The sequence below is a fragment of the Lepidochelys olivacea genome (assembly GCF_965140295.1).
Source record: "Lepidochelys olivacea isolate rLepOli2 genome assembly, chromosome: 5".
In the NCBI taxonomy this organism is placed as follows: Eukaryota; Metazoa; Chordata; order Testudines; family Cheloniidae; genus Lepidochelys; species Lepidochelys olivacea.
In genome coordinates this window covers 22,991,109-23,016,169 of record NC_140415.1, presented here as the reverse complement: position 1 = coordinate 23,016,169, position 25,061 = coordinate 22,991,109, and the positions used below count along the sequence as shown (strand labels likewise).

Below are 25,061 nucleotides of genomic sequence, written 5' to 3'. Positions count from 1 at the left end.
ACTTAGCACTGATCAAACGACAAGCCACAAAGAATGACTACTTTGATCTCGCTAGATTGTATTGTTAAACAGCCTTCTCGGGCGCTTCAGCAAACGCAAGATTTTGTTCTCTGAGTGAATCCAGTTCCCCCTGTGAGACCAGACGGGAGCTCGCCGTCAGTATTTATGGAGCGGTCATTAGAAATGATCCTAAGCTGAATCCCCCCCCCGATCCAAAGGCCCCAGTTTTCGAGGGGGCCAGAACTTCGAAACCACAACCTTGGAGCCGCACATTCCCTGAGTTGGGTGGTGGTTCAAATCGAGACTCGAATTTGGTGCCTCGGACCTAGCTCTAGTGATCGCCGCTGAAACATTGTTTTAGACGGGTTCCTATCTCAGATGGCAAAGATCTGAACCACTCAACCCTGTATTACTGTAGGCTGCAGGGAGCATCTAATAACAACACATCGAAATCTGGCTAAGACATTGTTCTGGTTTTCCGTCTTGCTTACACCCTCAGTCAGAAGTTTAAAAATCCTCTTTCTTACTCTTTCCCCCCTCCCCAGGCAAGAGGGAAATCTTGAGCCGTTTAAAACGGAACCCCGTCTTGCTCACGCAAGAACAGAAAGCAAAACCGCTCTCGCTCCCACTGCAGCCGGATAACACGAGAAGGTGAAACTGACTAAGCCCCCTTCCCCGGATCGCGGCACCGCAGCGATCATCTCACGCCCGTGCGTTTCTAAGGGCGCTTGGGGCCAGGCTCAGCCCCCGGGCACCCAGCCGGCTCCTGGGGGGACGGGCCGGTACCTGCGGGAGCGGGGCTCTGCTGCGCACCCTTGCGCAGGGTCTTTCCCGGCATCATTTCGCGTCGTTCGCCGCTGGTCTGCAGCCGCCGCGGGGAGATCAGAGCAGGCTGCCGGGGGACGGTGTCGGGAGCGGGACGGTGCCGAGCGGCGCTCTCCTCTCGCCCGTCTACACGGCTCTGGCTGCCTGCGCGTCGCCGCGGCGCGATAAAGGGAGACACTGGGCCGGCGGGGGTTTCCTCGCCGGTGATGAGGTAGGGAAAGCAAAAGGGAATCCCTCCCTCCCCCGGGGCCTGCAGCCAATCCGCGGCGAGGATGCCGGGCGTGCTTGCACAAGTTGGTTCAGCGCCCGGGCATGGGCGCTGGGGCACGTGTCTGCTGCCGGGACCGGGCACGTCCGGACTTGCCCGAGGCGGCGCGCGAACTGGCGGCCAGCCCCGCCCCCGGCCGGCCCGTGGCGCGCTGCCTCAGGGAGGCGGGCTGGAGCGCGGCGGCGGCGGCGGCTGCTGGTTTGACTCCCAGCGGGCGCCCGGGCAGGGTCCCTGTGCCAGCCCTGCCTGCCCGGGCCCTGCGCCGCTCCCCCCCCCCCCCCCCCCCGCTGAAGCGCTGAGCCCTAGGGCGCTGGGAAATGCCTTGTGAGAGGGTAAGCCCGGTCCTAGCCCTTCTTAGGCATTGCTAGTGCCAAGGCCTCGAAGCATGGCCCCGTGGCACCCTTTTGGATACGGCTGTAAAAAGCATTTCCCGAATACAGGCCCACAGCTTGCGCGGTCCTCAGCGCGTCTCAAGGAGACTTGGCCCAGCGGAGCCCCATCTTAGCTTAGGCTGTGTCTAGGCTAGCACTTTCCTCAGTGTAATGTATGTTGCTCAGGGGTGTGGAAAAAACACCCCATCAACACAAGTTACACCAACAGAAGTGCCAGTGGGGACAGCGCTATGTCGATGGAAGACGCTCTCCTGCCAACTTAGCTACCGCCGCTCGTGGGGGGGGGGGGTTAATGATGTCAGTGGGGGAGCTCTGTGTGCTCTGAGTTTTAATAACTGGGTGAATTTAGTAAATTAAATCATGTTGAGCATTGAGCGCAGTTTTATGTGGAGTGACAATGTATGATGTGCCTGGCTAGCATGAACATACATAGTCTAGCTTGCCTAGTCTCCCCTCCTGCCAACGCTGGGCTAGAGCGAAGGGAGGGATGAGCAGTGCTTAAAGGACCATATTTGCACATGTATCCTATTCCAGCAGGACCGACAGTCAGCTGATTAATGATCCAGGAGCACCACATTATTATTGACTTATTATTAAAGCTGACAAGGTGCTAATCACAGAGAGATAAGACAGGCCCTGCCACAAATAGCTTACAACCTAAAAAGAAAAGGAGGACTTGTGGCACCTTAGAGACTAACCAATTTATTTGAGCATGAGCTTTCGTGAGCTACAGCTCACTTCATCGGATGCATACCGTGGAAACTGCAGCAGACTTTATATATACACAGAGAATATGAAACAATACCTCCTCCCACCCCACTGTCCTGCTGGTAATAGCTTATCTAAAGTGATCATCAGGTGGGCCATTTCCAGCACAAATCCAGGTTTTCTCACCCTCCACCCCCCCACACAAATTCACTCTCCTGCTGGTGAGAGGTAGTACCACAGACTCTGTCCAAAGAAATGTGCAGATCACACTTGAAATGTGCTAGATTTTGTATTTCTTAGCCATACCCACAATCTATGTGAACATTTTGGGATATCTGTGTACTTGATGAGATGATACAGTTATTTTTCTTTCTTAATCACCTGATGTTTTGAAATCAATAACATTAGTGACAGGTTTCAGAGTAACAGCCGTGTTAGTCTGTATTCACAAAAAGAAAAGGAGGACTTGTGGCACCTTAGAGACTAACCAATTTATTTGAGCATAAGCTTTCGTGAGCTACAGCTCACTTAATCGGATGCAAACTGTGGAAAGTGTAGAAGATCTTTTTATACACACAAAGCATGAAAAAATACCTCCCCCCATCCCACTCTCTTGCTGGTAATAGCTTATCTAAAGTGATCACTCTCCTTACAATGAGCATGATAATCAAGTTGGGCCATTTCCAGCACAAATCCAGGTTTTCTTCTCCCCCCCACACAAACCCACTCTCCTGTTGGTAATAGCTTATCTAAAGTGACCACTCTCCTTACAATGTGTATGATAATCAAGGTGGGCCATTTCCAGCACAAATCCAGGGTTTAACAAGAACGTGAGGGCGGGGGGTAGGAAAAAACAAGGGGAAATAGGTTACCTTGCATAATGACTTAGCCACTCCCAGTCTCTATTCAAGCCTAAGTTAATTGTATCCAATTTGCAAATGAATTCCAATTCAACAGTCTCTCGCTGGAGTCTGGATTTGAAGTTTTTTTTGTTGTAATATCGCAACTTTCATGTCTGTAATCGCGTGACCAGAGAGATTGAAGTGTTCTCCGACTGGTTTATGAATGTCATAATTCTTGGCATCTGATTTATGTCCATTTATTCTTTTACGTAGAGACTGTCCAGTTTGACCAATGTGAATGGCAGAGGGGCATTGCTGGCACATGATGGCATATATCACATTGGTGGATGTGCAGGTGAACAAGCCTCTGATAGTGTGGCTGATGTTATTAGGCCCTGTGATGGTGTCCCCTGAATAGATATGTGGGCATGAAAGTTGCGATATTACAACAAAAATACTTCAAATCCAGACTCTAGCGAGAGACTGTTGAATTGGAATTCATTTGCAAATTGGATACAATTAACTTAGGCTTGAATAGAGACTGGGAGTGGCTAAGTCATTATGCAAGGTAACCTATTTCCCCTTGTTTTTTCCTACCCCCCGCCCTCACGTTCTTGTTAAACCCTGGATTTGTGCTGGAAATGGCCCACCTTGATTATCATACACATTGTAAGGAGAGTGGTCACTTTAGATAAGCTATTACCAACAGAAGAGTGGGTTGGGGGGGGGGGGAACCTGAATTTGTGCTGGAAATGGCCCAACTTGATTATCATGCACATTGAAAGGAGAGTGATCACTTTAGATAAGCTATTACCAGCAGGAGAGTGGGGTGGGGGGAGGTATTTTTTCATGCTTTGTGTGTATAAAAAGATCTTCTACACTTTCCACAGTATGCATCCGATGAAGTGAGCTGTAGCTCACGAAAGCTTATGCTCAAATAAATTGGTTAGTCTCTAAGGTGCCACAAGTCCTCCTTTTCTTTTTGCGATAACATTAGTGAATGTTCCATGAGGAATCAGCTCTGAAGCCATAAAGTCACCAGTATGATCCTTTCACTCTTATATGATTTTAGGACAGCACTGTGCGTCAGTCACTGCTGTGCTTTCTCTATAAACATTGCACCTGGAAAGTTATTAACTGAAGTTTTGAGGTGTATAGGCCCAACAGTTGTTTTTAGGGTAAATACCCAACAGCAAGGGAAACAGACTGACACAAGGAGCAGGGTGACATCCCAAAAAAACAACAACAAAAAGCAGATTTGTCACTGAAAGGCATTAACAGAGAAAATGACAGCCACACCCCTTAAAGCCATTGCTAATTGGAGAAAAATGCCAGACTGTAATATGTGTCTGTGGTGGTTGATGAGAAATAATAATTCTCTCTATGTAATCACAGCCTCTGGTTCCAAATGCCTGGAGATGCTGACTATATTAGTGGCGACTGAAAATACTTGGCTAGCAGGCCATTTGTATTGGCTCAATTCAGAGGCACTTTAACCTATTATATATACTGCATGCATTGGGTGAAGCCCTGGCCCTAATGAAGTAAATGGCAAAGCTCCCATTGATGTCAACAGGGTCAGGATTTCACCCGTTATAGCTTAATCTCAGCAATACCTTTGATTGTCTAACAGCATAAGCTGGCTTTTGAAACACACTGGGCAAAACCTTGTCCTTACCGCACTGAGTGAGGGAAGGAAGGAGTGGAGTTGAGGCCTCTTCCTCTCCTCCCCCCAGAGGATGCCTGACCCATCTCGCAGGCCTAGGGCAGCACAGCTCATGTGAACGTGTTGTGTAATGCACCTTTCTGTTTCTGTACAAAGTTAGGAGGCCCAAAGCAGCATATGGACAGGGAAATGGGAGAGTAACCATGCTCCAAGTGGGCAGACCATGTCCACTTGGAGCCATGGTGTGCTGGCAGGTGTGTTAGCCATTACTTCAGCCTATGGCTCAGCGGAGACCTTGTCTAAAGTCCTGCCCCGTAACAATACTGGGAGTGAGGGATGGTTACCCTGCACCCACTCTCACCTTCCTTTGCCCACAGAAGTTTGTTCTTTGCTGATAAGACTGTATTCACCAATAAACAAGAACAGGTTTATTTCCCTAACATAAGGAAGGGTGCAAACACCAAGTAGACAGAGGGCTTGTTTAGGGCGGCCCAGGCTTATAATTAGAAGGGTCTTTTGTAATCCTATTAAAATTGAAATTCAAGTGGGGCAGGCCACCTGTTTTTAATTTAAAGGGCTGCCCTTGTTTTGGTGCTTATTGACCTCTGCGGCGGTCTGTCTGGTTTATAATGCCACCCATCACCACAGTATGTGAGCACCTTCAACATGAAGTAGATTGTCAAGAGCAAAGTCCCTAGTGGACAGTATATAAAAGTTCCATTCAGGGTAAGAAGAAAAGGAGTACTTGTGGCACCTTAGAGACTAGTCTCTAAGGTGCCACAAGTACTCCTTTTCTTTTTGCGAATACAGACTAACACGGCTATTACTCTGAAACCTGTCATTATTCAGGGTAAGCTGATTTTTGTTTGACAGATTTGTGTTTGTTTCAGGTCTTTTTGTTTGTTTTTTAGATCTAATTTTTATTTTGTGACCAATAAGGAGCCACTAACTAAGAAGCATTTGATCAGATAAAGGAATATTCTTTTTGTTCTCTTAGTAGGTTTCACAGCTGTTTGCCATTCCTATTGCCAAACTTTGTTGTCACTTTGAGATACTTATGCAGCAATAAGTACCTCCCACACTTCAGTCATTAACTCTGGGAACACACTTCCATAAACTAACAGAGTGCTCTGTTTGCTTCATGCTTTCATTTCTAGTCTCATTTAAAGGGGGATACCCTTTGAAATTGTCTCATTTAAAGGGGGATACCCTTTGAAATTTCTGACTCCTCTTATCTCAAGAGACTAGTTCTTCAGAACTGACAGGGAAATCAAGTTTTAGGAGCTGGTAAACCTGATCATCAACTAGATGACATCCATTTGCTGATTGTGTAAGTGTTGTTATTGTCTGACTTTTTTTAAAAAAGCTGCACACCAAGGCCTGGGTCTGTATTTCAAAGTGATAATGCAGTTTGGGTGAAGACGAATGGTTCTTCTGTAAATAATTATGTTTCTCCTGGCATTTTGGTGATAGCACAGCATACTAACCCCCTACACTCTCCCTAGCTGTGCATGGGAGGCCAAACTTCAGAGAAAGTTGTCATGGGCTTAGACAAAAGGGGAAACAAAGGAATTTCAGATCTATCCCACTCCCACCAGGATGTATCTGCATTTTCACCCTCTACCACAACATCCAGACAGCTAACAGATCATGCAAGAAGAGTGGGCAGGAGAGAAGGAGCCAGGGTGCAAGTGTATTAAGTGGAAAGCTCATGCTCAAATAAATTGGTTAGTCTCTAAGGTGCCACAAGTACTCCTTTTCTTTTTGCGAATACAGACTAACACGGCTGTTACTCTGAAACCTCTCACAATGTAGGGCAACGGCACCTATATTCCCGCTCCATGGTCCAGCGAGGGCAGCCACTGGCTTCCGGCTCCTCGGCCCTCGCCTCTCAGTGGAGACCTGCATCTCTCTCCCTCCTGACCACTGTATTTCCAGGCTGCGCAGTCCCCTGCCTATACCATGAATTGCCCAGCAAAGTCAGAGTGCCTAAACAGGTCTACTTTGCTTTTCTCCAGAGGCTATAAATGGTGTAATTGCTCGCAGTTAAGTTTACCACCCAGTTATTTCAAAGCAAGCACATTTATTCTTCAGATAAAAGCATTACAGAGAAAACACGTTAAAACGAATAAAAGAACCTACCTGAATGCTAAAAAAATTACCAGAGATCATCCTGCTACTCCAACAAGGGTACTGGCTGCTGAACAGTCCTTCAAAGCTACACAGGAATTTTACTGTGGTGATAAATTCATACAAGCTGTTACCTGAAAACAAGCACCCTCTTCCCCCCCGAATCTGTGAGTCACCCTTATCCAGTTTGGGCCTCATGTAACAGGTGATCAGCAAAGAGTTTCTTCTCAGAGCACAGCTTTGAAATGATGGGTCCAGAGGTAGGTAATTTGCATTCCCCTCCTCCCAAGTAGTTCCTAGGAAACCCACTCCACTAAAAGTTCTATCCTGGCTAGTGCATTGTTTCAAATAGACCTTTGAAGCTCATAGCACTTCCCAAGGTTGACATTAGTCCAGTGTCCCCCTTAAAGAAGTTATACACAATCCCACAGTAACACATTAACATTTGCCCTTTTAATACAATGAACTCCTAAAATATTTAAATGTAATTCAGTAAGGTTTGGCCAGGAAATTGCCATACCTGTCACAGTGACCATTTGGGAAAGGGTCTGTACAAACGCATGAATTCTAGATGCTAATTGTTTCTATTAAAACTGCTGTCTCCTGACTGCCTATATGTATGTGGAGCCACCCTTGCTGACAGGACCTGTAGCAGGTGCACACCAGACAAGGACAACGGCAAATACTTATGGTTAATTATGGCATTTTAGTCACAATAGTTATGCTAAAGAATAGCTTCATCCTTAGAAGATCAGTGTTGTGTCTGGGAGGAGAGGAGAAGGTAGGAGCAGAACAAAAGCAGCCAGGTGTCTGGGGTTTCAGTAAGCAGCCAGGAGGGGGTTAAATAAGGGAACACACAAGAACAGAGGGAGAGCTAGACAGGAAGAGGAAGCTGTGGGTTGGAGACAGCATGTAGCAGTCTCATGAGACATGAGGGCCCTGCTTGTTTTCCTGAGCCTGGAGGGCCCCAAGTACTGCAAGAGACTTTGACCTCAGCTCCTCCCTGAAGTTGTGAGGCAACGAAATGTGTGTAACTGTTTATTGGTCTGTATGATCCGTACTCTCTTGTGCTTTATTGGATTAAGTATAAAGAGTGATAATGTATTAGACTTATGCAAAGCATCTGTATGTGTTTTACTGCTTCCCTGTGTACCTCTGCAGAGTTAAGCTGTAAACCAAAACCTTCCCACCTTCGGGGTGGAGCTCTAGGAGAGAATGTGTTCAAGCAGCTGGCCTGTCTTGGAGTTTGGTGCTGGTCCTGGGGGCCTAGGGCAGGTGGACTCCATTTCTGTGAAGTGGTAGTAGACTGAGAGTCTGTGCTCTGATAATGTGCCAGAGTAGGCCTGGGAGGAAACAGAGCTGCAGCCGGCTGCGACTCAGGAAGCTTAAATGTCCAGGGATGCAGAGGTTTGGACTCTCCTTACAGCAGCCCTAGTGAGTGGCCATGAAGGGTACTTGCTAGGCTCTGAGACCGCATAGTCCACCCACCGTAAGGACTGCACTCAAATGTGCAGGTTAATACCCCCACTGCATGCTTTGTGTGTTTCACCCCTCTGAGGGGGGTGAAACACACAAAGAACACAACCGCTGGCCATCAGCCAATGGCAGCACCGTTATGCTTGCATGACTGATGCAGAGAGCAGTTTAGGGGGGACAGTCCCTCTGCATTTCTGGCCGCAGTCTATAGGGCTAGGGGGCTGGGTACTTTGCAGTTTCTCTTGGCTGTGCCCTGCCTGCTCAGACCCCCATTCTGGCTGCGTGGATTGAGGGTGAGTGGGATTGAGGGTGCCATCTGCACGACTCAGACACACCTGTGGAATGTTTGGAATTAGTTTGTTTCCCTCTGTGAATTCAGACCCAGAGCAAGGATGTGATGCACAAAATGTATAAATTGCCTTTCTTCCAGTGAGAGGGAAACTGAGGCTTAACATTGCCTGTTTCTTATTTACCAAAGCCTCCTGCATTGAAAAAGAGATTGAGCTTAAAACCTAAAGTTCAGATCCCGGCAAACTTCCCCCAAAGCTAGTGCAGCAGCAGCATCGTGGGTTTCTTGGCATGGCCTAGACAGTATGAGAGAAATCTGGCAGCATGCCACACAAGTTGGGCAGAGTTTCATAGTTTTACTCTAAAAATAAAGGAGGAGCAGGGAGGATGGGATTCTACAGAATGGGGTCCCTGGAGCCATTTGGGCCATTGCAGAGAGGGCTGATTCTATTGCTACCATCACCTAGGGCAGAGATGTGTGCAGGGGCGGATTTAGAGTTAGTGAGGCTCTGTGCGCAGCTTCATTTTTGCCCCTCCCCCTTGGGACCCAGCCAAGAAAAAGAACATTCTCTCTTATCTCCCCCTGTTTCATTCCTTTTTTTCCCCTTCCTCCTCTTATAATATAAGTAATGAGAAGTAAATGAAAATAAAGTGAGGTGCCTTGATTGGGGAAGGGGGTTAGGGTGCAGGACGGGGTGTGCGTAACAGGCTCTGGGAGGAAGTTTGGGTGTGGGGTTGGGGTGTGGGCTCTGGGAGGAAGTTTGGGTGGGGGTTGGGGGCTCCGGGCTGGGGCAGGGGGTTGGGGTACGAGGTGCAGGATCTGAGCTGAGCAGGGAGTTGAGGGGTGAGGGAGGCGCTTACCTTGGGCAGCACAGCTCCCAAAGCAGTCGGCGCACACACCTGTCTGGCAGTGGCTCCCAGGTGGGCGGGGCCAGGGGGGTCTCTGTGTGCTGCTACCCGCAGGCACCGCCCCCGCAGCACCCATTGGCTGCAGTTCCTGGTCAATGGGAGCTGTGGAGTCGACGCTCGCTCGGGGCAGGGGCAGTGCGTGGATACACCTCCCCCTACCAGCGGCCACAGGGACATGCCGGCAGCTTCCGGGAGGGAGGCAGAGCGGGCAGGGAGCCGCCTTAGCCCTGCTGCTGGCATGTCTCTGCACACCCCTTGGGGGAAGGGGGCCAGTGGGTTTCCGTGCACTGCCCAGGGTGGGGGAAGCTCACAGAACCACCACCCCGCCAGGGGTGCACAGAGATGTGTTAGCAGCTGGCCGCTTCCAGGAGCAGTGTGAGGCCACTGGCCACCGCATGCAGGCGGCCTGCCTGCCTGAGCCCTGCTGCGCCGCCAGCCAGAACTCAGGGGCAGGTTGTCAGATATTTGTCCTGCATTGTGGGGGGGGCCCCGTGCAACCGCACTGTTTGTTTCATAGTAAATCTGCTCCTGGCTGTGTGTACCAGATCTGGAGTCAGCTGGTATAAATGGGTATAGTTCTGATTTCAGTGGAGTTACACTCATTTCTACCAACTCAGGGACTGGCCCATTACTCTCCTTTGAGGGAAGATGGAGGTGAATGATCTGGCTTATACTGTTCTATGTGGTCCATGCTAAACCAAACCTAGGCTGTCAGTTAGGGAGCAGCATGCTGAGAGATGCTATTGCCATGTATCTGATTGCCAGATGTGGCAATCAGGCCAGGCCAAATCCGGGACATAATGCCTTGCTTTCTGCTGCCATCATGGGCCCCTGTGGGTGAGTAGTGGCAGTATGTTATAAGTTGGGGGGTGCCACCGAATAGTGCTCTGCTTGTTACTGTGGCTTCTAAGGACCCCAGCAATGAGAACGCACACCTGGGAAAATATTCTGGTATGAACATGTTTAAGGGGATGTTTGAGTTAAAGTAAAATGAATGGCCCATTTCTCCTCTCTTGTACACTGGTACAGCACTGACTCAGGGCAGTTACTCTTGTGTTGCATCAGTGTAAGTGGAGGGAGAACTGGGTCTGGTGAGGACAGCCACATCTCTGTCACCTAAAAATGGAAGAGTAAGAAACTGTTAGGCCTGAATCCCTTCTTCTTTTTTCCCAATTTACCTTTATGTAACTCCATTCAATTGAATGGCGCTAACTGGTGTAATCAGGGGAGGATCAAATACAACACATGCACAGAGTCTTTTCTGTGGCAGGAACTCTAAGCAATCAAAGTGCAACACATGACTTCCAGCAACTGTCAGCACAGACCTGTTGAAAGGAAACCGAACAGCACATGGAGGAAACTGACAGTAGGGTAGAAAGAAAAGTGGGCACATTCTGTGGTGTGGGTTAAACCAGGAGCTTTTCCTGTTTTGTTTTGTTTTTTTTTTCTCCCGCCCCCACTGGTCACAAACTCTGCTTGTACATGCTGATGCTCTTGAACCTAAAAGTGTTACAAGGAAAGTGAGCATTGTCATAATCAGCTCTGATCAAAGGTCATGTGAATAAAACAAACAAGGGTGGGGCTGAGCTAACTACAGTAATAGCGATCTCTGCTAGAGCTGTTATGTGGTCGTTCAATCTGCTGAACATTTATAATTTCTTTAGCACTTTTCATCTAAGGATCTCAAAGCGCTCTCCTTCCATTCAGAAATAAAGCCTCACATTATCCCTATGAGTTCAGTATTCATGCCGCTCCTATTTTACAGATGGGGAAACAAGTACTGGGAGACGAATGATTTAAGCCTGGGTCAGTGCACAAACCAGGAAAAGAAACCAGAGCTTCTGACTCCCTGATCTGTGCTGGGAAACTTATCAGCTTCCAACTGTTATGCAAACATTAACTAATGAGTCTACCACCAGGCCACAGCTCCTTCTAATCATGCTATTTTCTCTGGACTTCGTCTATTAAGACTTAATCATCCAGATTTCCAATCAAGAGACATTTCCTAAGGCCTGCTAACACGCATTGTAATGTGGCCACTGATGTCAGATACAAGCTCACTGAACATTCTCTGCAATGAATCCCCAGATCTTCCTGTCACCCACTTGATTTATTTTTCCTCCTGGGAAATCTGTCAGCCTCATGTGATGTCATCTCTGGCACATTAAGTTTCCAGGTGGTCACTATGCAGAACCTGATTCAACTCCCACAATTAGATTTTTTTTTTTTTTTCTTCCACTGACTTTACTAGGAGTTGGTTCTAGTTGTGTACCAGAAAGCCCTGGTTAGCCCAGACTTAAGGAGAATTTATTAATATTGTGCTGATCTCTTGGCCATTCACTCCCTTCAAAGGGGTAGCCGTGGTGAACAGAGAGGAACAGTATTTTTCCTGCTTAAATTGTTGTGTGGTGGTGGTGTTGTGCACTGTTAAATAGTTACCACGTTTTACCCAAGAGGCAGCCATTTGTGATGGGTGAAGTGACTCTTTGCATATCAACTTGTACAGCACTTTGGGATCCTTTAGGTTGAAAGCTGCTTATCAGAGTCGCCAGGCAGCTGGCTGAGGCGGACTGGCTAGTGTGGAAACCTGGCACAGCTAGAGCAGAAGCAGGAGGTTGAAACTACTGGTAATAGGAATAGTAGTGACACTAAGCAGACTGCTTCCCTGAAGAGCCTATGTATGTACTAGCCTTGGGATTACCTACGTCAGTGGCTTTCAACCTTTTTCATTTGCAGACTCCTAAAATATTTTGAATGGAGGATGGCCCCCTTTGGAAATCTTAGACCCAGTCTGCAGACCCCCAGTGGTCTGTGGATCACAGGTTGAAAACCACTGTTCTATGGTAACTAGGGCTGTCAAGCGATTAATTTTTGTTTTAAATCATGATTAATCACATGATTTAAAAAATAATAGAATACCATTTAAATATTTGTGGATGTTTTCTACATTTTCAAATATATTTATTTTAATTACAACAATAAAGTGTACAGTGTTCACTTTATATTTATTACAAATATTTGCGCTGTAAAACAACAAAGCAGGTGAATTGAAAAATACTACAAGTACTGTAGTGCAATCTCTTTATCGTGAAAGTTGAATTTACAAATGTAGAATTATATACAATAAAAACCTGCCTTCAAAAGTAAAACAATTTAAAACTTTAGAGCCTATAAGTCCTTGTTCAGCCAATTGCTCAGACAAACAAGTTTGTTTATATTTGCAGAAGATAATGCTGCCAGCTTCTTGTTTACAATCTCACTTGAAAGTGAGAACAGGCATTTGCATGGCACTGTTGTAACCAGCATTGCAAGATACTTAAATGCCAGATGTGCTAAAGATTCATATGTCCCTTAATCCTTCAACCACTATTCCAGAGGACATGCCTTCATGCTGATGACAGGTTCTGCTCGATAACAATCCAAAGCAGTGCAGACTGATGCATGTCCATTTTCATTATCTGAGTCAGATCCCATCAGCAGAAGGTTGATTTTCTTTTTCTTGTGGTTTGGGCTCTGTAGTTTCCGCATCAGAGTGTTGCTCTTTTAAGACTTCTGAAAGTATGCTCCACACCTCATCCCGTTAAGATTTTTAGAAGACACTTCAGATTCTTAAATTTTGGATTGGGTGTTGTAGCTATCTTTAGAAATTTCACATTGGTATTTTCTTTGCATTGTCTAATTTGCAGTGAAAGTGTTCTTAATGAACAACGTGCTGGGTCATCATTCGAGACTGCTGTAACATGAAATATATGGCAGAATGCAGGTAAAACACAGGTGGAGACATACAATTCTCCCCAAGGAGTTCAGTCACTAATTTAATTAATGCATTTTTTTTTAATGAGCATCATCAGCATGGAAGCATGGCCTCTGGAACAATGGCCAAAGCATGAAGAGGCCTAGGAATCTTTAGCGCATCTGGCACGTAAATAGCTTGCAACAACAGTCACATGCAAATGCCTGTTCTCACTCTCAGGTGACATTGTAAACAAGAAGCGGGCAGCATTATCTTCTGCAAATGTAAACAAACTTATTTGTCTGAGCGATTGGCTGAACAAGATGTAGGACTGAGTGGACTTGTAGGCTCTGAAGTTTAACATTGTTCTGAGTGCAGTTATGTAACAAAACAACCCTACATTTGTAAGTTGCACTTTCATCATAAAGAGATGAATTGAAAAATACTGTTTCTTTTGTTTACAAATATTTGTATTGTAAAAATTATAATAAAGTGAGCATTGTACATTTTGTATTCTGTGTTGTAATTGAAATCAATATTTTGAAAATGAAGAAAAAATTGGTATTCTATTGTTTAACAATGCGACTAATTTTTTGAGTTAATTGCGTGAGTTAACTGTGATTAAGCGACAGCTCTAAATGGTAACGACAACCTTTCGCAGACCCCTTAAACAGTCTTTAGACCCCCAGGGGTCTGCAGACCACAGGTTGAAAACCACTAACCTAGGTGTAGCCTCACCTGTGGATTGGCTGAATCCTAGTTGAATGGCATGGGGCCTATCATAAGACCTGCGAGTCATTGGTTCTGATGAGTTATTACACTCACTACTCCAAGATAACTCATCAGGCTTAAGCAGGTTCAGGTATTGCACTAGCATAAGATCATTACTGTCATCAACAAAAGATGATACAAAGAATTATATCTTTTCCCCCTTTCAGTTTAGCATTTCAAAATGCAAAACAAAAATTAATTAGTTATGGTGAGGCTTAAGTCAGAGGCCACTAAATATTAATTCTGTTGTACAACGGGGGAAATTAAGGCACAACCAAATGTGTGATTTTTTTTTTTTTTCCCTAGGTCACAGAAGTGAGTTAGTGGCAGAGCCAGGTATATAATCACTTACTGAGTCTGTCCTGTTCTCTAACCACCACACTATATACTTTCTCTCTATTTTTGCCCCAAAGATGATCCTTATTCTTTATCACTCTTTATGACCAACCACTATCTTCAGAGCATCACCTCCCATGAAACAATTGCTTTGTATTTTTCCTCCTGAAAATACAGGGAGTCCTCAGACTTACAACACAATTTTTTCCTCAGAATTGCATTGTAAGTCGAAACTGCTTTTCCCATAGGAATCAATGGTATGAAGAGGGGATTGGTTCCTGAACCAAAGCTTGATACACTATTTTCACCACAATAACCCAAATTTTTATACTAAATGAATTATGGATGACTAATGTTGCAATATCAATGTATTTACTGTACACTGTAGTTTGTAAACAGCATTCAAATAAACACATAAACTCACCCATGCTGCCCGGAATGCTGGTGTCTATAACACAGGCTCAGAAAGCCAGGGAGAATGGCACACATACTGGACCTCAACCAATCACTGTTCAAGTTTTCTGATTGATTGGCTCCCAGCCTAGGGCTGGGAGCCAATCAAGCAATCCAAAAACAAGCAGCAACCCTACCCGTCAACAAGCTACCCTGCTGCCTCAAAGCCAATCGGAAGTGACCCCTTCCAGCTCCATACCAGTATAATGCAACCAGGATGTGATTTCAAGCAAATTTTATGCAAATCAAGAGTCATAAGGACAAAACAGGCATCATAGGGCAAAAGGGGCAGTCAATTGAAAAGCATCGTAAGTCCAAGGACTCTGTGTACACATGAAACACTGTCAGAGGCTGGGAGAACAATTCTTCCCATGAACAATTCTTGCGTTGGATAAGACCTGCTGAATTGAAACGCGGTGCTTGTGATGGTTTTCCATTGTATATCCACATGCTAAAGAAAGAAAAGCCCTTGGGCCAAGGAGGAATGTAGGAGTTGCCTTCCTGGACTAGACCTGTGGTTTATCTTGCCTTTGCTACTCTGTTCGCACAGTGGCCATTCCCTGCTGCTCCCCTGTTAGGTTTTTTAATGGTATAAAATGTGATGACTTTCAGCGTCATTGAATGTCCCCTTGTTCTTGTTTAATGCAACATGGTAAATAAGACAGTCTAATTTTCCTTCTCTGTGCTATTCATCGTATCGTTTGTTTGTATCCTCTCTAGACTAAACTGTCCTATTCATTTCAATTTAACCTTGTATGCAAGCCTTTCCAGGGCCCCAATCACTTTCACTGACCACCTGTGAACTGCCTCTATTTCCCTTATCCTTATGGAGAAGGGGACCAGAGCTTCAGCTGTGGGGAAGTTAGCAGGGTTCCACTGAAATCAGTGGAGTGATGCCATTTACCACCAGCTGAGGCCCTGACCTCCAGGATGAGCAGCACTGAACCCAATCTTTGCTTGCCTAATTCACACAAGCAGGGGGAATGGAGGTTGTTTGTAACTCTGAACAAAATGTTATGGTTCTTTCAAAAGTTTACAACTGAACATTGACTTAATACAGCTGTGATGTTATCTGATTAAAATATGACCATATAGATCATTGTTGCAACCACTGTTATATATTTGCAACAAATCTTGTACTAAATGTGGCATGTAAGATGTCTATGAAAGGTTATGATTTGCTGAATATGATTTATGCTATTTGTATGCATGTATCATTTTTGTATTTGAAATCGTAAGTATTGGCTCTATACCTGTATTTCAAATGTTTGCTCCTGGGGTAATGCCCACAAGGTATTTAGCCTACACATCTTGAAGGAACTATTCAAGTAGAATGACCCATTAAAGGACACTTAACTTAAGATGGAAGACGCCCATCTCTTAATGGACTTTCCTGCCATGACTAAGCAAAGTCATGTGTGGACATGTGACTTGCCCATGTGACTCCAACCACCATCTTGTTGTAATTTTCCACGGAGGGCTTTGTTTGAAACAGTGGGTTTCCCTCCACATGGCAAAAGCTATAAAAGGCCCTGGAAACATCTCTATTTTTGCCTCTATCCTGCTCAAGCCTCTGGACTATGAATTTCTGCTAATGGAAGCATTCTAACCAATGGACTGAGAACCTTCCAATGATTTGGAAGCAGCCAGAGACTTGACTTAATCCAGCAGTTTATTCCACTGCTACAAGTCTGAACCAAGAACTTTGCAATTGTTGCATCAGCAGGGACGGCAAGTTATATGGTGCTGTGGTACCCAGGCTCCAGCAATATTCAGGGCCTGGGGGCTAGGCTCCACCAATATTTGGGTCCAGGTCTCTCCCATGGACCCACCTGCTGCCCCCGTGTGCCTCTCCCAGGCCCCAGAGCATCCCTGTCTCAAGCCAGTGGCTGGCCCTGCAGCTGCGCTGCACTTTGCTCTGCTCTGCTAGCGCCCGGGATCCACTGCAGGGTCCTAGCACCCCCCATCACTGGTGCCAGGGCAGGCTGACACTGACTCTGCCCTTCTGCCTTGGACTCTTCCCTTTTCCTCTGGGACCCTCCACCAGCACAGCCCCCCCTCCCCCCCCCACAGCCTCTGCTCCTGCCCCACGGAGCAGCAGGGGAGGAGGCGCACATGTGATGACAACCCCGTCCCCCCGTCCCCCCCCGGCACCCATCATAGGAGGTGAGGGGGCTTCCTGGACCTGAAAGGGGCCCTAGGAGCATGTGCAGTGACAGTGGTGCAAAGTGAGTGTGCTGATGGGGGGGAGTCCTTTCTGGCCCCAGCCCCGGGGCAGCCTGCCTGCACCCTAAACTCCTGCACCCCCAGTCAGAGCCTTCACACCCTAGCCCTGAGCCCCTCCAAACCCCAAATCCTTCATCCCCAGCCAGAACCCTCATCCCCCCTACACCCTAAACTTCTGCCAGCTGAGCCCCTTCCTGCATCATGAACCCCTCAGTTCCACCCCACAGCCCTCACCTCCTCTGCCTGAGCCCCTCCCACATCCCAAACCCCTCATCACCAGCCCCACCACACAGTCCTCACATTTAAAAAAATATATATATTGGCTTTCAAGGCAGGTGGGGGCTGGGGCTGGGGGGGACTTGGAGCTGTTCTGGGCACCATCAAAAATTTTACAAACCTGCCACCCCTGGTTGCATGTATTTGATTCTTTTAACCAATTTTAACTCTCTCCTTTCTTTCTTTTTCTTCCTTTTTTTTTTTTAATGAATAAATCTTTAGATTTGAGTTACTAAAGGTTTGGCAACAGTGTGGTTTTTGGGTAAGATCTGAGTTGTATATTGACCTGGGTGTGTGGCTGGTCCTTTGGGATCAGAAGAACCTTTTATATGAGATTGGTTTTAAAGAACCACTCATCTCTAAACCGAGTGTTTTTGGTGGGGATACAAAGACTGGAATATTTAAGGAAACTGCTTACCTGACTTCTTGTTAGCCAGTGTGGTGAGACAGAAGTTTACTTGTATTGCTGGTTTGATCTGTCTTTATGGAGGAATAATCACCAGTTTGGGGTGTGTCTATCCTATTTCTCAGCAGTTTGTTCTGAATTTGGTATTCTCGGTTGTGACCGACAAAGGCACGGTTGAAACTTTACTATGTAGAAGAAAAATGCTGCTTTCCCTTAATTTTTTTAGTAGCTTTTTTGCTTTTGTGTGTGTGTGTGTCTGTCTGTCTGTCTGTCTGTCTCTGGTGCTGCCTGATTGTGTACTTCTGACCAGTCAACCACACACCTCATTTGGAACCAGGTCATAACTCTGTTGTTTGTAACTCTGAGGTTCTACTGTACTTGGAAACCAATGAGATCTGTCATGCTTTACTATTCCTGCACACCCATGGAGGGTGGAGTATAGGGAGCCCTCATGGAGCAGAGCCTTCTGGTTCCCAGGCATGTGGACCCCTTGCATGGGCTCTATATTAAGAGCTATCTTCATCATTATAGCAAGGCACCAGACCACCAGTGAGCTATCTGAGCCATTAGCATTAGTCCTAATTAGATTGATTTCCTTTATAACTTATTAAAAAGATCCCTGTTCAGTATCTGCGGCTATTTCCTTTTCAGCTAATCACTCCCAGGCAAACACACATCGAAAACCTCAAAGAGTTTAAAAAAAAAAAACCCACCTACACAGGCAGCTAAGTTGGTTAATGAGTTTGCACATATGACTTCAGTATTCCAGAGGGTCCAAATGTCTTTGTAAAAAGCAGCCTCCCTGATCAACATCCATCAGCAAGAGTAAATAGTAACCTAATATTGACTTTGGTTGCTGTGTATCAGGCTGCTTAAATAGCTGTGGAAGAAAGAAGACTGGAATTCTTCAGTGTGAACACCAGCAAAATAATCCCTACAGTGCTGACCTCCACCTTTCCTTTCTCTAGTAGCTGCTATTGGTGTTGATCTGTAATTCAGAGCAAGGAATGGATCTTCTTGCTGTAGGATTTTCTTGGCTGTCTATACAGCTCTCTCAGCCTCTTCAATATCTTGTGGGTAATGTGGACTGCTAGTAATAAGATCAAAATCATATTTAGTTTGGAGTGACTTAAATTCTGATGCAGTGAATTGTGGGCCCTCATCCATCACTAGTTGCTGTGGAATACTAAAGTGAGCAAAAGTGTACTTCAGTTTCTCAATAACAGTGCGACGTGTTTTCAAGTACATTTCTATATACCTAGAAAAATAGTCCATAACTACCAGGTCCTCTGAATTCACTGAAATCTGCAGCTATTTTTTTCTAAGGCCTCTTTCGTAGAGGTGTCATTGTCAAAGAGACTGTCATGACTGGGACAAGAATTATTAGACTAGTGGTTAGAGCAGGAGTCAGGCAAGGTCAGGTTACCAATAGGTCAGAATCCGTGACAGGCCAGAGGGTGAACTGAGAGTCACATGTCAGGAGGCAGACAGGGTCAAGTCACTGTGGGGTCAGGCACCAGGTTACTGACAGCAACCGAATAGCGAGGTCAAAGACAAACCAGGGTCGGAAGCTGGAGTCTAAGGTTTATCACAAGCAGGGTCTGGAGCAGAGATGGACAGGCAGTCCATGGTGTTGCTTATCTTCTCTCTCCTGTCTGCAATTCCTATGCTTTCTCTCCTCTGTGCTCCCCTTCCTCTACCCCCGTTCTGTCTGCAACTTGTGCTTTTTCTCTCTCCTATGCTTTCCTCTTTCTGTTTTCTGTTTTTAGTTTACTTCTGACACCATGTCATGTTCCTACACCAGATATGGTCTGTCTACAGAGATTATATCTGAGCAAGATACACACCAGATGTGTTCACCATAAGGTTCTTTAACACTCTGCCAGACATGTCTAAGGTTAGCTTAAATAAGGTATTTTACTTACAGTTTAGCATTTCACTAAAGGGGGGTGGAAGCGAGGGAGCATGGGGACCTGGAGCTGGGGCAGGGGTGGAGGAGGAGAGAGTCAATGTGGGGACGTGGAGCCGGCCAACCGGCAGGTTGGTGGGAGGAAAGCAGCAGGCCTAAGAATAGAGATCTGATGGGATGAGAGTGTGATACAGAGGAGGGCTCTAGAAAGAAGGGAGGGAGAGGTGCAGAGGAGTATGAATGGGAGGGAGGAGAGTGGAGCGTGGGGCATAGCAATGAAATGAGCACTGCACTGGGCTTGGAGCAGCTCTCAGTGCCCTGAGGATCTACCTTGTGTGAGCAGCCTGGCCCGGTCTGCTGGCCTGGCCATCTTCTTTCTTTGACCCATTTTAGTGCTGCCCCTGCAGATCAGCCTGCCCACCCAGCAGCCTCACAACTGCTCCGCCCCTTTCTCCCCACCACACCCAGGATTGTATGCTGTTCAAGCTGAGGGACCGTTTTACAGAGCACTGCTTTCCTTCCTCGCCTCCCATGTTCTTCCTGTACAGACCCAAACATACCTGCTCTACGGAGCTGTCCATAGCGTATGGCCTGTTATAACTGTGTGCCCTGGCACCATAACCATCAAAACCAAAGTGACACCCGTGATATCTGAGAAATCTGCAGTCTCTGTAATTTCAGAAACTTCCTCCATAACTGGCAGCTGTACTAAAGGTTCTCGTACAGTCTTGGGTGCCCTGGCCTCTCAGTATCACTCGGTGGCTTATGTCTTGATACGCTCTCTCTGTAGAAGGGGAGGGGAATGGTTGGGTCCCCGGATGCAAAGAAACAATACTGGCACCCTGGCTTAATTCCTGGGTGAACAATAAATGTGATCTCAACTTCAATATGGTGGAGGGTCCTTAAGACAAACAGTAAAAAGGACTTGATTCTCAGTCTGGCTTGCAATGGCTGCTTTCCCTGTGGCTTCTTTTCTGTAGCGTGTCTGTGGATATAACTGTGAGGGGGTGGACGGAGTGGGACAAGATAGCTGAACCAGCAACCTCATAAACTTTGTAAAGCTTATCAGCCCCTGAGTTAAGTAGGGTTCATCAGAGCCTAAAGGCAGAGTTAACTAACCCTTAGGAGGTTTGCCAGACATAGTCATGCTGTTCTAACACTTCCAATGACACTGAATATGTCCTCCAATATGATTTTCAGTGGCTCAGATTTAATCCTGTGTCCCTATCTCACCAAGCTCTTTCAAACAGGCCTTATTTGAGAGAAGAGCTATTTACATGTTTAGAAGACTTGTTAAACTATTCGGAACACTTAATTTTCTTGTGTCCTCTATCTTTGAAATGGCTTGACTGAATAATCTCCAGTTTGGAAAATAACTTTCCACTGGCCAAAGACCACATATGCCAGATTTAAAAGAGAAAAGATTTTTATAGGAGAGCTTAAAGGGGATGGGGGGGGGGGAGGGAACGGACTTGGGTTAATCGGAAGCAGGATTCAAATTTCAGTATAATGCAAGCTAAAAGAATCCTACATCTTTTGAACCTTTCTTCTGTGCAATATTGGGTTGCACAATTATTTTATCACATTCTAAAGGCCAGCATTAAATATCTCTGAAAGCTGGGAAAGATCACTCCTAGGAGGAGGCATAATAGCCCAGATCATCAAAGGGAGTTAGGTGCCTAACTCCCTTTGAGGATCTTGGTCAATACTATTTGACCCATCACCAGTTCATAGGTGCTGGAAGTTTTCTGAACTGATTAATAGTTCAGACCATCTCTAATGAAAACTTCACTAATTCTGTCTCTCTTCCCTTTAAATTCAGGAATAGTGTTTGATTTCCATTGTTACCTGCACATTTGGTCAGGCCCCCAATTTACCCCCCTGTGCTGTGCCAGGTATATTTAGGAAGTACAATCAGCTGTTTTATGGCAGCTTCCTGACAAGATGTGTATTGGGATGAAACTGCCCCTCCCTCCCCCCCAACCATGAAAAGGTAGCCAGAATTTGGTAATAAAATGTTAGTTGTTACCTAAAGGCCATAACCTTTGCACATAATCCCAGGATTGAAGCTGTCCTGTGGTGTGATTGTGCTATATGGCAGCAGTTGTCAACTGGGGGCCTGCAAGCCCTTTCAGGGGGGCCATGGAGCCCCGCCGCTGAAACCCAGTGCCCCAAGCCCTAGCGACAGGATATTGCTCCAATCCTGTGGCTTCCAAAAGGATTGGAAACACATCCTAGGAGAAGGAAGACCCATGGACAAGGCCTAGGAGATGCTACCATTACAAAGAGCCCAGGAAGGCTGAGGTAAGGGTAAGAAACAGACCAGGGAAGCAGCAGCAAGGTGTCTGAGAGAGCAGACCCTGGCTGTTCATCCTAGGGTTGCTGGACTGGGACCCAATGTAGGGGGTGGGCCTGGGTTTCCCTACCAGTCAGTAGGAAGGTGACATGAAGACCGTGACAGAAGGCGATAAGGACTTTGGAGAACCCTGGGATAAGACAGTGTGAGGATCACAGGGCCCAGATGGACAGCTGTAGACCTTTAGTAGGGACCAGGGACTCTTACCCGTGAAGTGAGGGGGCTGAACTAAAACATGGCCTGGTTGGAGGGCAAAGTTATGAGTTATCTTGTGATGCAATCAGCAGGGGGTACTAGAGAGAGCTGAAACTCCATGTTCTACCATGACGGGGGTGCCAGTGTTGAGTCCACTCTTCTGCAGGGAGTTCTGCCACCGACTGAGGGGAGAACAAGATCAAAAGTTTACATTTCAGAGTCTCATTGTTTGCTTTAGATTGGTTCTTAAAAATAGGTGGAGTTTTTTTTTGAGGGGTGAAAAACTTGCTGTTGGTAAGCAGAGAGACAGAGACACATCAAACTCCTATCCTTGAAATACAGAACCCTTAATTTAGTGCCTTCCTTCCAGGACCATCTTTCACCCTCTCTCATCAATACAATTAAAATAAAATGGGCTTTCCTAACTTTTGAAAAATTTAGCTACCTCCCGGGACCGTCAGGATTTTTATCTTCCAGTATGTGTATTATTAGACAAGTGTTTGTCCTGAGAGATAAGGTCCCAAGACATACCGAGCACAACTCTGTTCTACCTTTGGTACAAAGCCATTATCATGGAGAAACCAAATTTGTTAATCCTGTAAAACAATGTAAGCTGTATCCAGAACCTGTGTAGCACTTACCAAGGTTAATGTTAATGAGTTAGCTGGTAACCTTGCTGTGAGGTACAGGAATGCTATGGTCTCCAGTGTACAGCTGAAGAAAATGGGGTACTGCAAGGTTATGCTTCGTGCCTGAGGCCACATCGGAAGTCAGTGGCCAAGCTTGAGCTGGGAATAGAATCCAGCTCTCCCAACTGTCTGTCTGGTTTTTGAATCACAAAAACATCATCTTCCCTTTGTTCATATAACTGCTGTCCCTGGCTGCTGGCAGTTGGTACTTAAGTCATGGCTAGCGAGCATTTGGATTTCTTGTATTTCGGCTGCGTTAGTCAGTTTCTCTCCCTAGCTGTCTGGCACCAGTGTAATGGGGTTGCTTGGGCTCACACTGAGGAGGAATGTTTAGAAACCCCAAATCTAGTTTTGTTTAAAACAGAACAAAATTCCTCAGAATAATTCCAGTTTGTGCTCTTGTGGTCTTGTGTTCCTCCCTTCCACCCAACGTAGTTGACAACTTACTACTTAAGCTGTATACAACTGCTTTTGGCAGACCATAGGCCAACATTGCAGTCCGTTGTGCTCTGTAGTGCCATACCGTGAGCGTCCCGACCTTCCCTTTTCCAAATATTACACTGTCTTTCACATCTTCTCCAAGGCTCTTAACACACCGTAAGCCACAACTAGACATCACAACACTTTTGTGAAGCAGGAAAGTCTCATTACAGTCTCTCCCCGTTTTACAAGAGAGGCTGTGTGGATTTGCATAGGATCGCGCTCCGCCAAAGGGCTGGAAGTGGAGCCCAGGAGACTGTTTTCGCGGTAGCTTGCTGTAAATTGCGCTCTTCCATTGTCTCCCATGTCCTAAAGCTTTCATAACTTCTTACAATGGAGTATTAAAACAACCCAAGCAAAGCTTTCTATACACATTAAGGAAGAAGAACCAAAGGCTCCATGAAGTGCACTAGGGACTCCGCTGTTAACAATCTATCTTACATAGCAGGCACTTGGATACTACACAGAGAGACAGCAGTACAGAACTTGGAGATTTTTGTTTTGTTTTCATGCAGCTGTTTGGAGACTATCAGGTTTAGGTCTCCTATTACAAAATTCAGTGTCTGCCCCCTCCACCTACATTAACTAACCAAAATGGTTAGTTCTAATGAACATCCTGTTTGTATTCTCATTCATTAGTATGGTTGGAAGGTGTTGGCTCCTTCCGTTAATAGCCTGCATTCTATGTTCTCTCAAAGTCTGACCAACCATGATTCAGAGTTGACAAAATACCTGCCCTTGGGTTTATTGCTATAAATGCATGTCAGCATCTTTATTTAGACTACCTGGTTTTGCAGAAGTCTACATTGAATGTCTCCTAATGACAAATAGGTCTATTATGATGTTAACCAGACAGAAACATAGACATTGATTTACTGAACTTCAACTCTGGCACTCGTCTCTCTTTCAGTAAAGGGCTTTAAGAGGATTAGAGCGGTCACGTGTTGGAGCTTCGGGTAGGTAACCAAAACAAAGCATGATTCACTTCCCTGCTATTAGTGTTCCTACGCTTAGAGATGATCCAAAGAGGTATGAAAATCTTTGGGCTCACAGGCCTGTGAGTTCCTATCAGAAAAGTTCCTCAGCTTGATTCTTCACTCTGGCCAGACGGTAGGAGCAGAGATCTTAGAATCTCAGAACCAGCTGTTGATCCTTGTGTCACTCCTGGCATCTGGAACCAGAACGCATAATGGTCATTTCCATCCCTGCCTGAGGTGGGCATCACTTTCCTAGTCAGGACCAGACTCCTCTCTGGTATTACTCCTCTAATTTAAATTGTTGCTATATAGGGACGATATTTCCCTTGCCTGTCCTGAGAGGGTAAGAGAATCCTGGGATCAGCTCCCCATAGCCACCAATGCTGCTCATCTTTAATATTTTATTGTCTGTGTGTATTTGTTTTTCAAGAGAGAGAGCAGCCACGCACTGTCAGCCAGACTGCACTTTATTCGAGATGTAGATAACAAGAAAAAAATCTCTCTTCCTGGCATACATGTTCCTCTCGGGTACAAGGCTGCACTGAACGTTTTCACTCAAAATGGCTGTCTGCCGATTATAGGCAGCAAACTCCTTGAACTGTAAAGGAGCAAGAGCAAGCAGTAAAAGATATAAGCTACAAACCCCACAACTGTGAATCTGGGCGTGATGGTTTGTGTTGCCATGTCTGTCGTTGTCTGTGCTGCTTGGGCACCATTTGCCAAAGTACCTGTTGTACTATGTCTATGCAA

At 46.0% G+C, this 25,061-nt stretch overlaps 1 protein-coding gene across 1 annotated transcript in view; it reads left to right on the top strand.

Annotated features, from left to right (window-relative positions):
• Positions 1-836: 836 nt before the first annotated feature.
• The window catches only part of LOC311521252 (uncharacterized protein), an 82,476-nt gene continuing 58,251 nt past the window's right edge, over positions 837-25,061 (top strand). Inside the window, exon 1 of the mRNA XM_084629504.1 lies at positions 837-1,036. Within this exon, the coding sequence (XP_084485630.1) occupies positions 1,032-1,036 (5 nt within the window). The 5' untranslated portion in view covers positions 837-1,031. The remainder of the gene's footprint in view (positions 1,037-25,061) is intronic.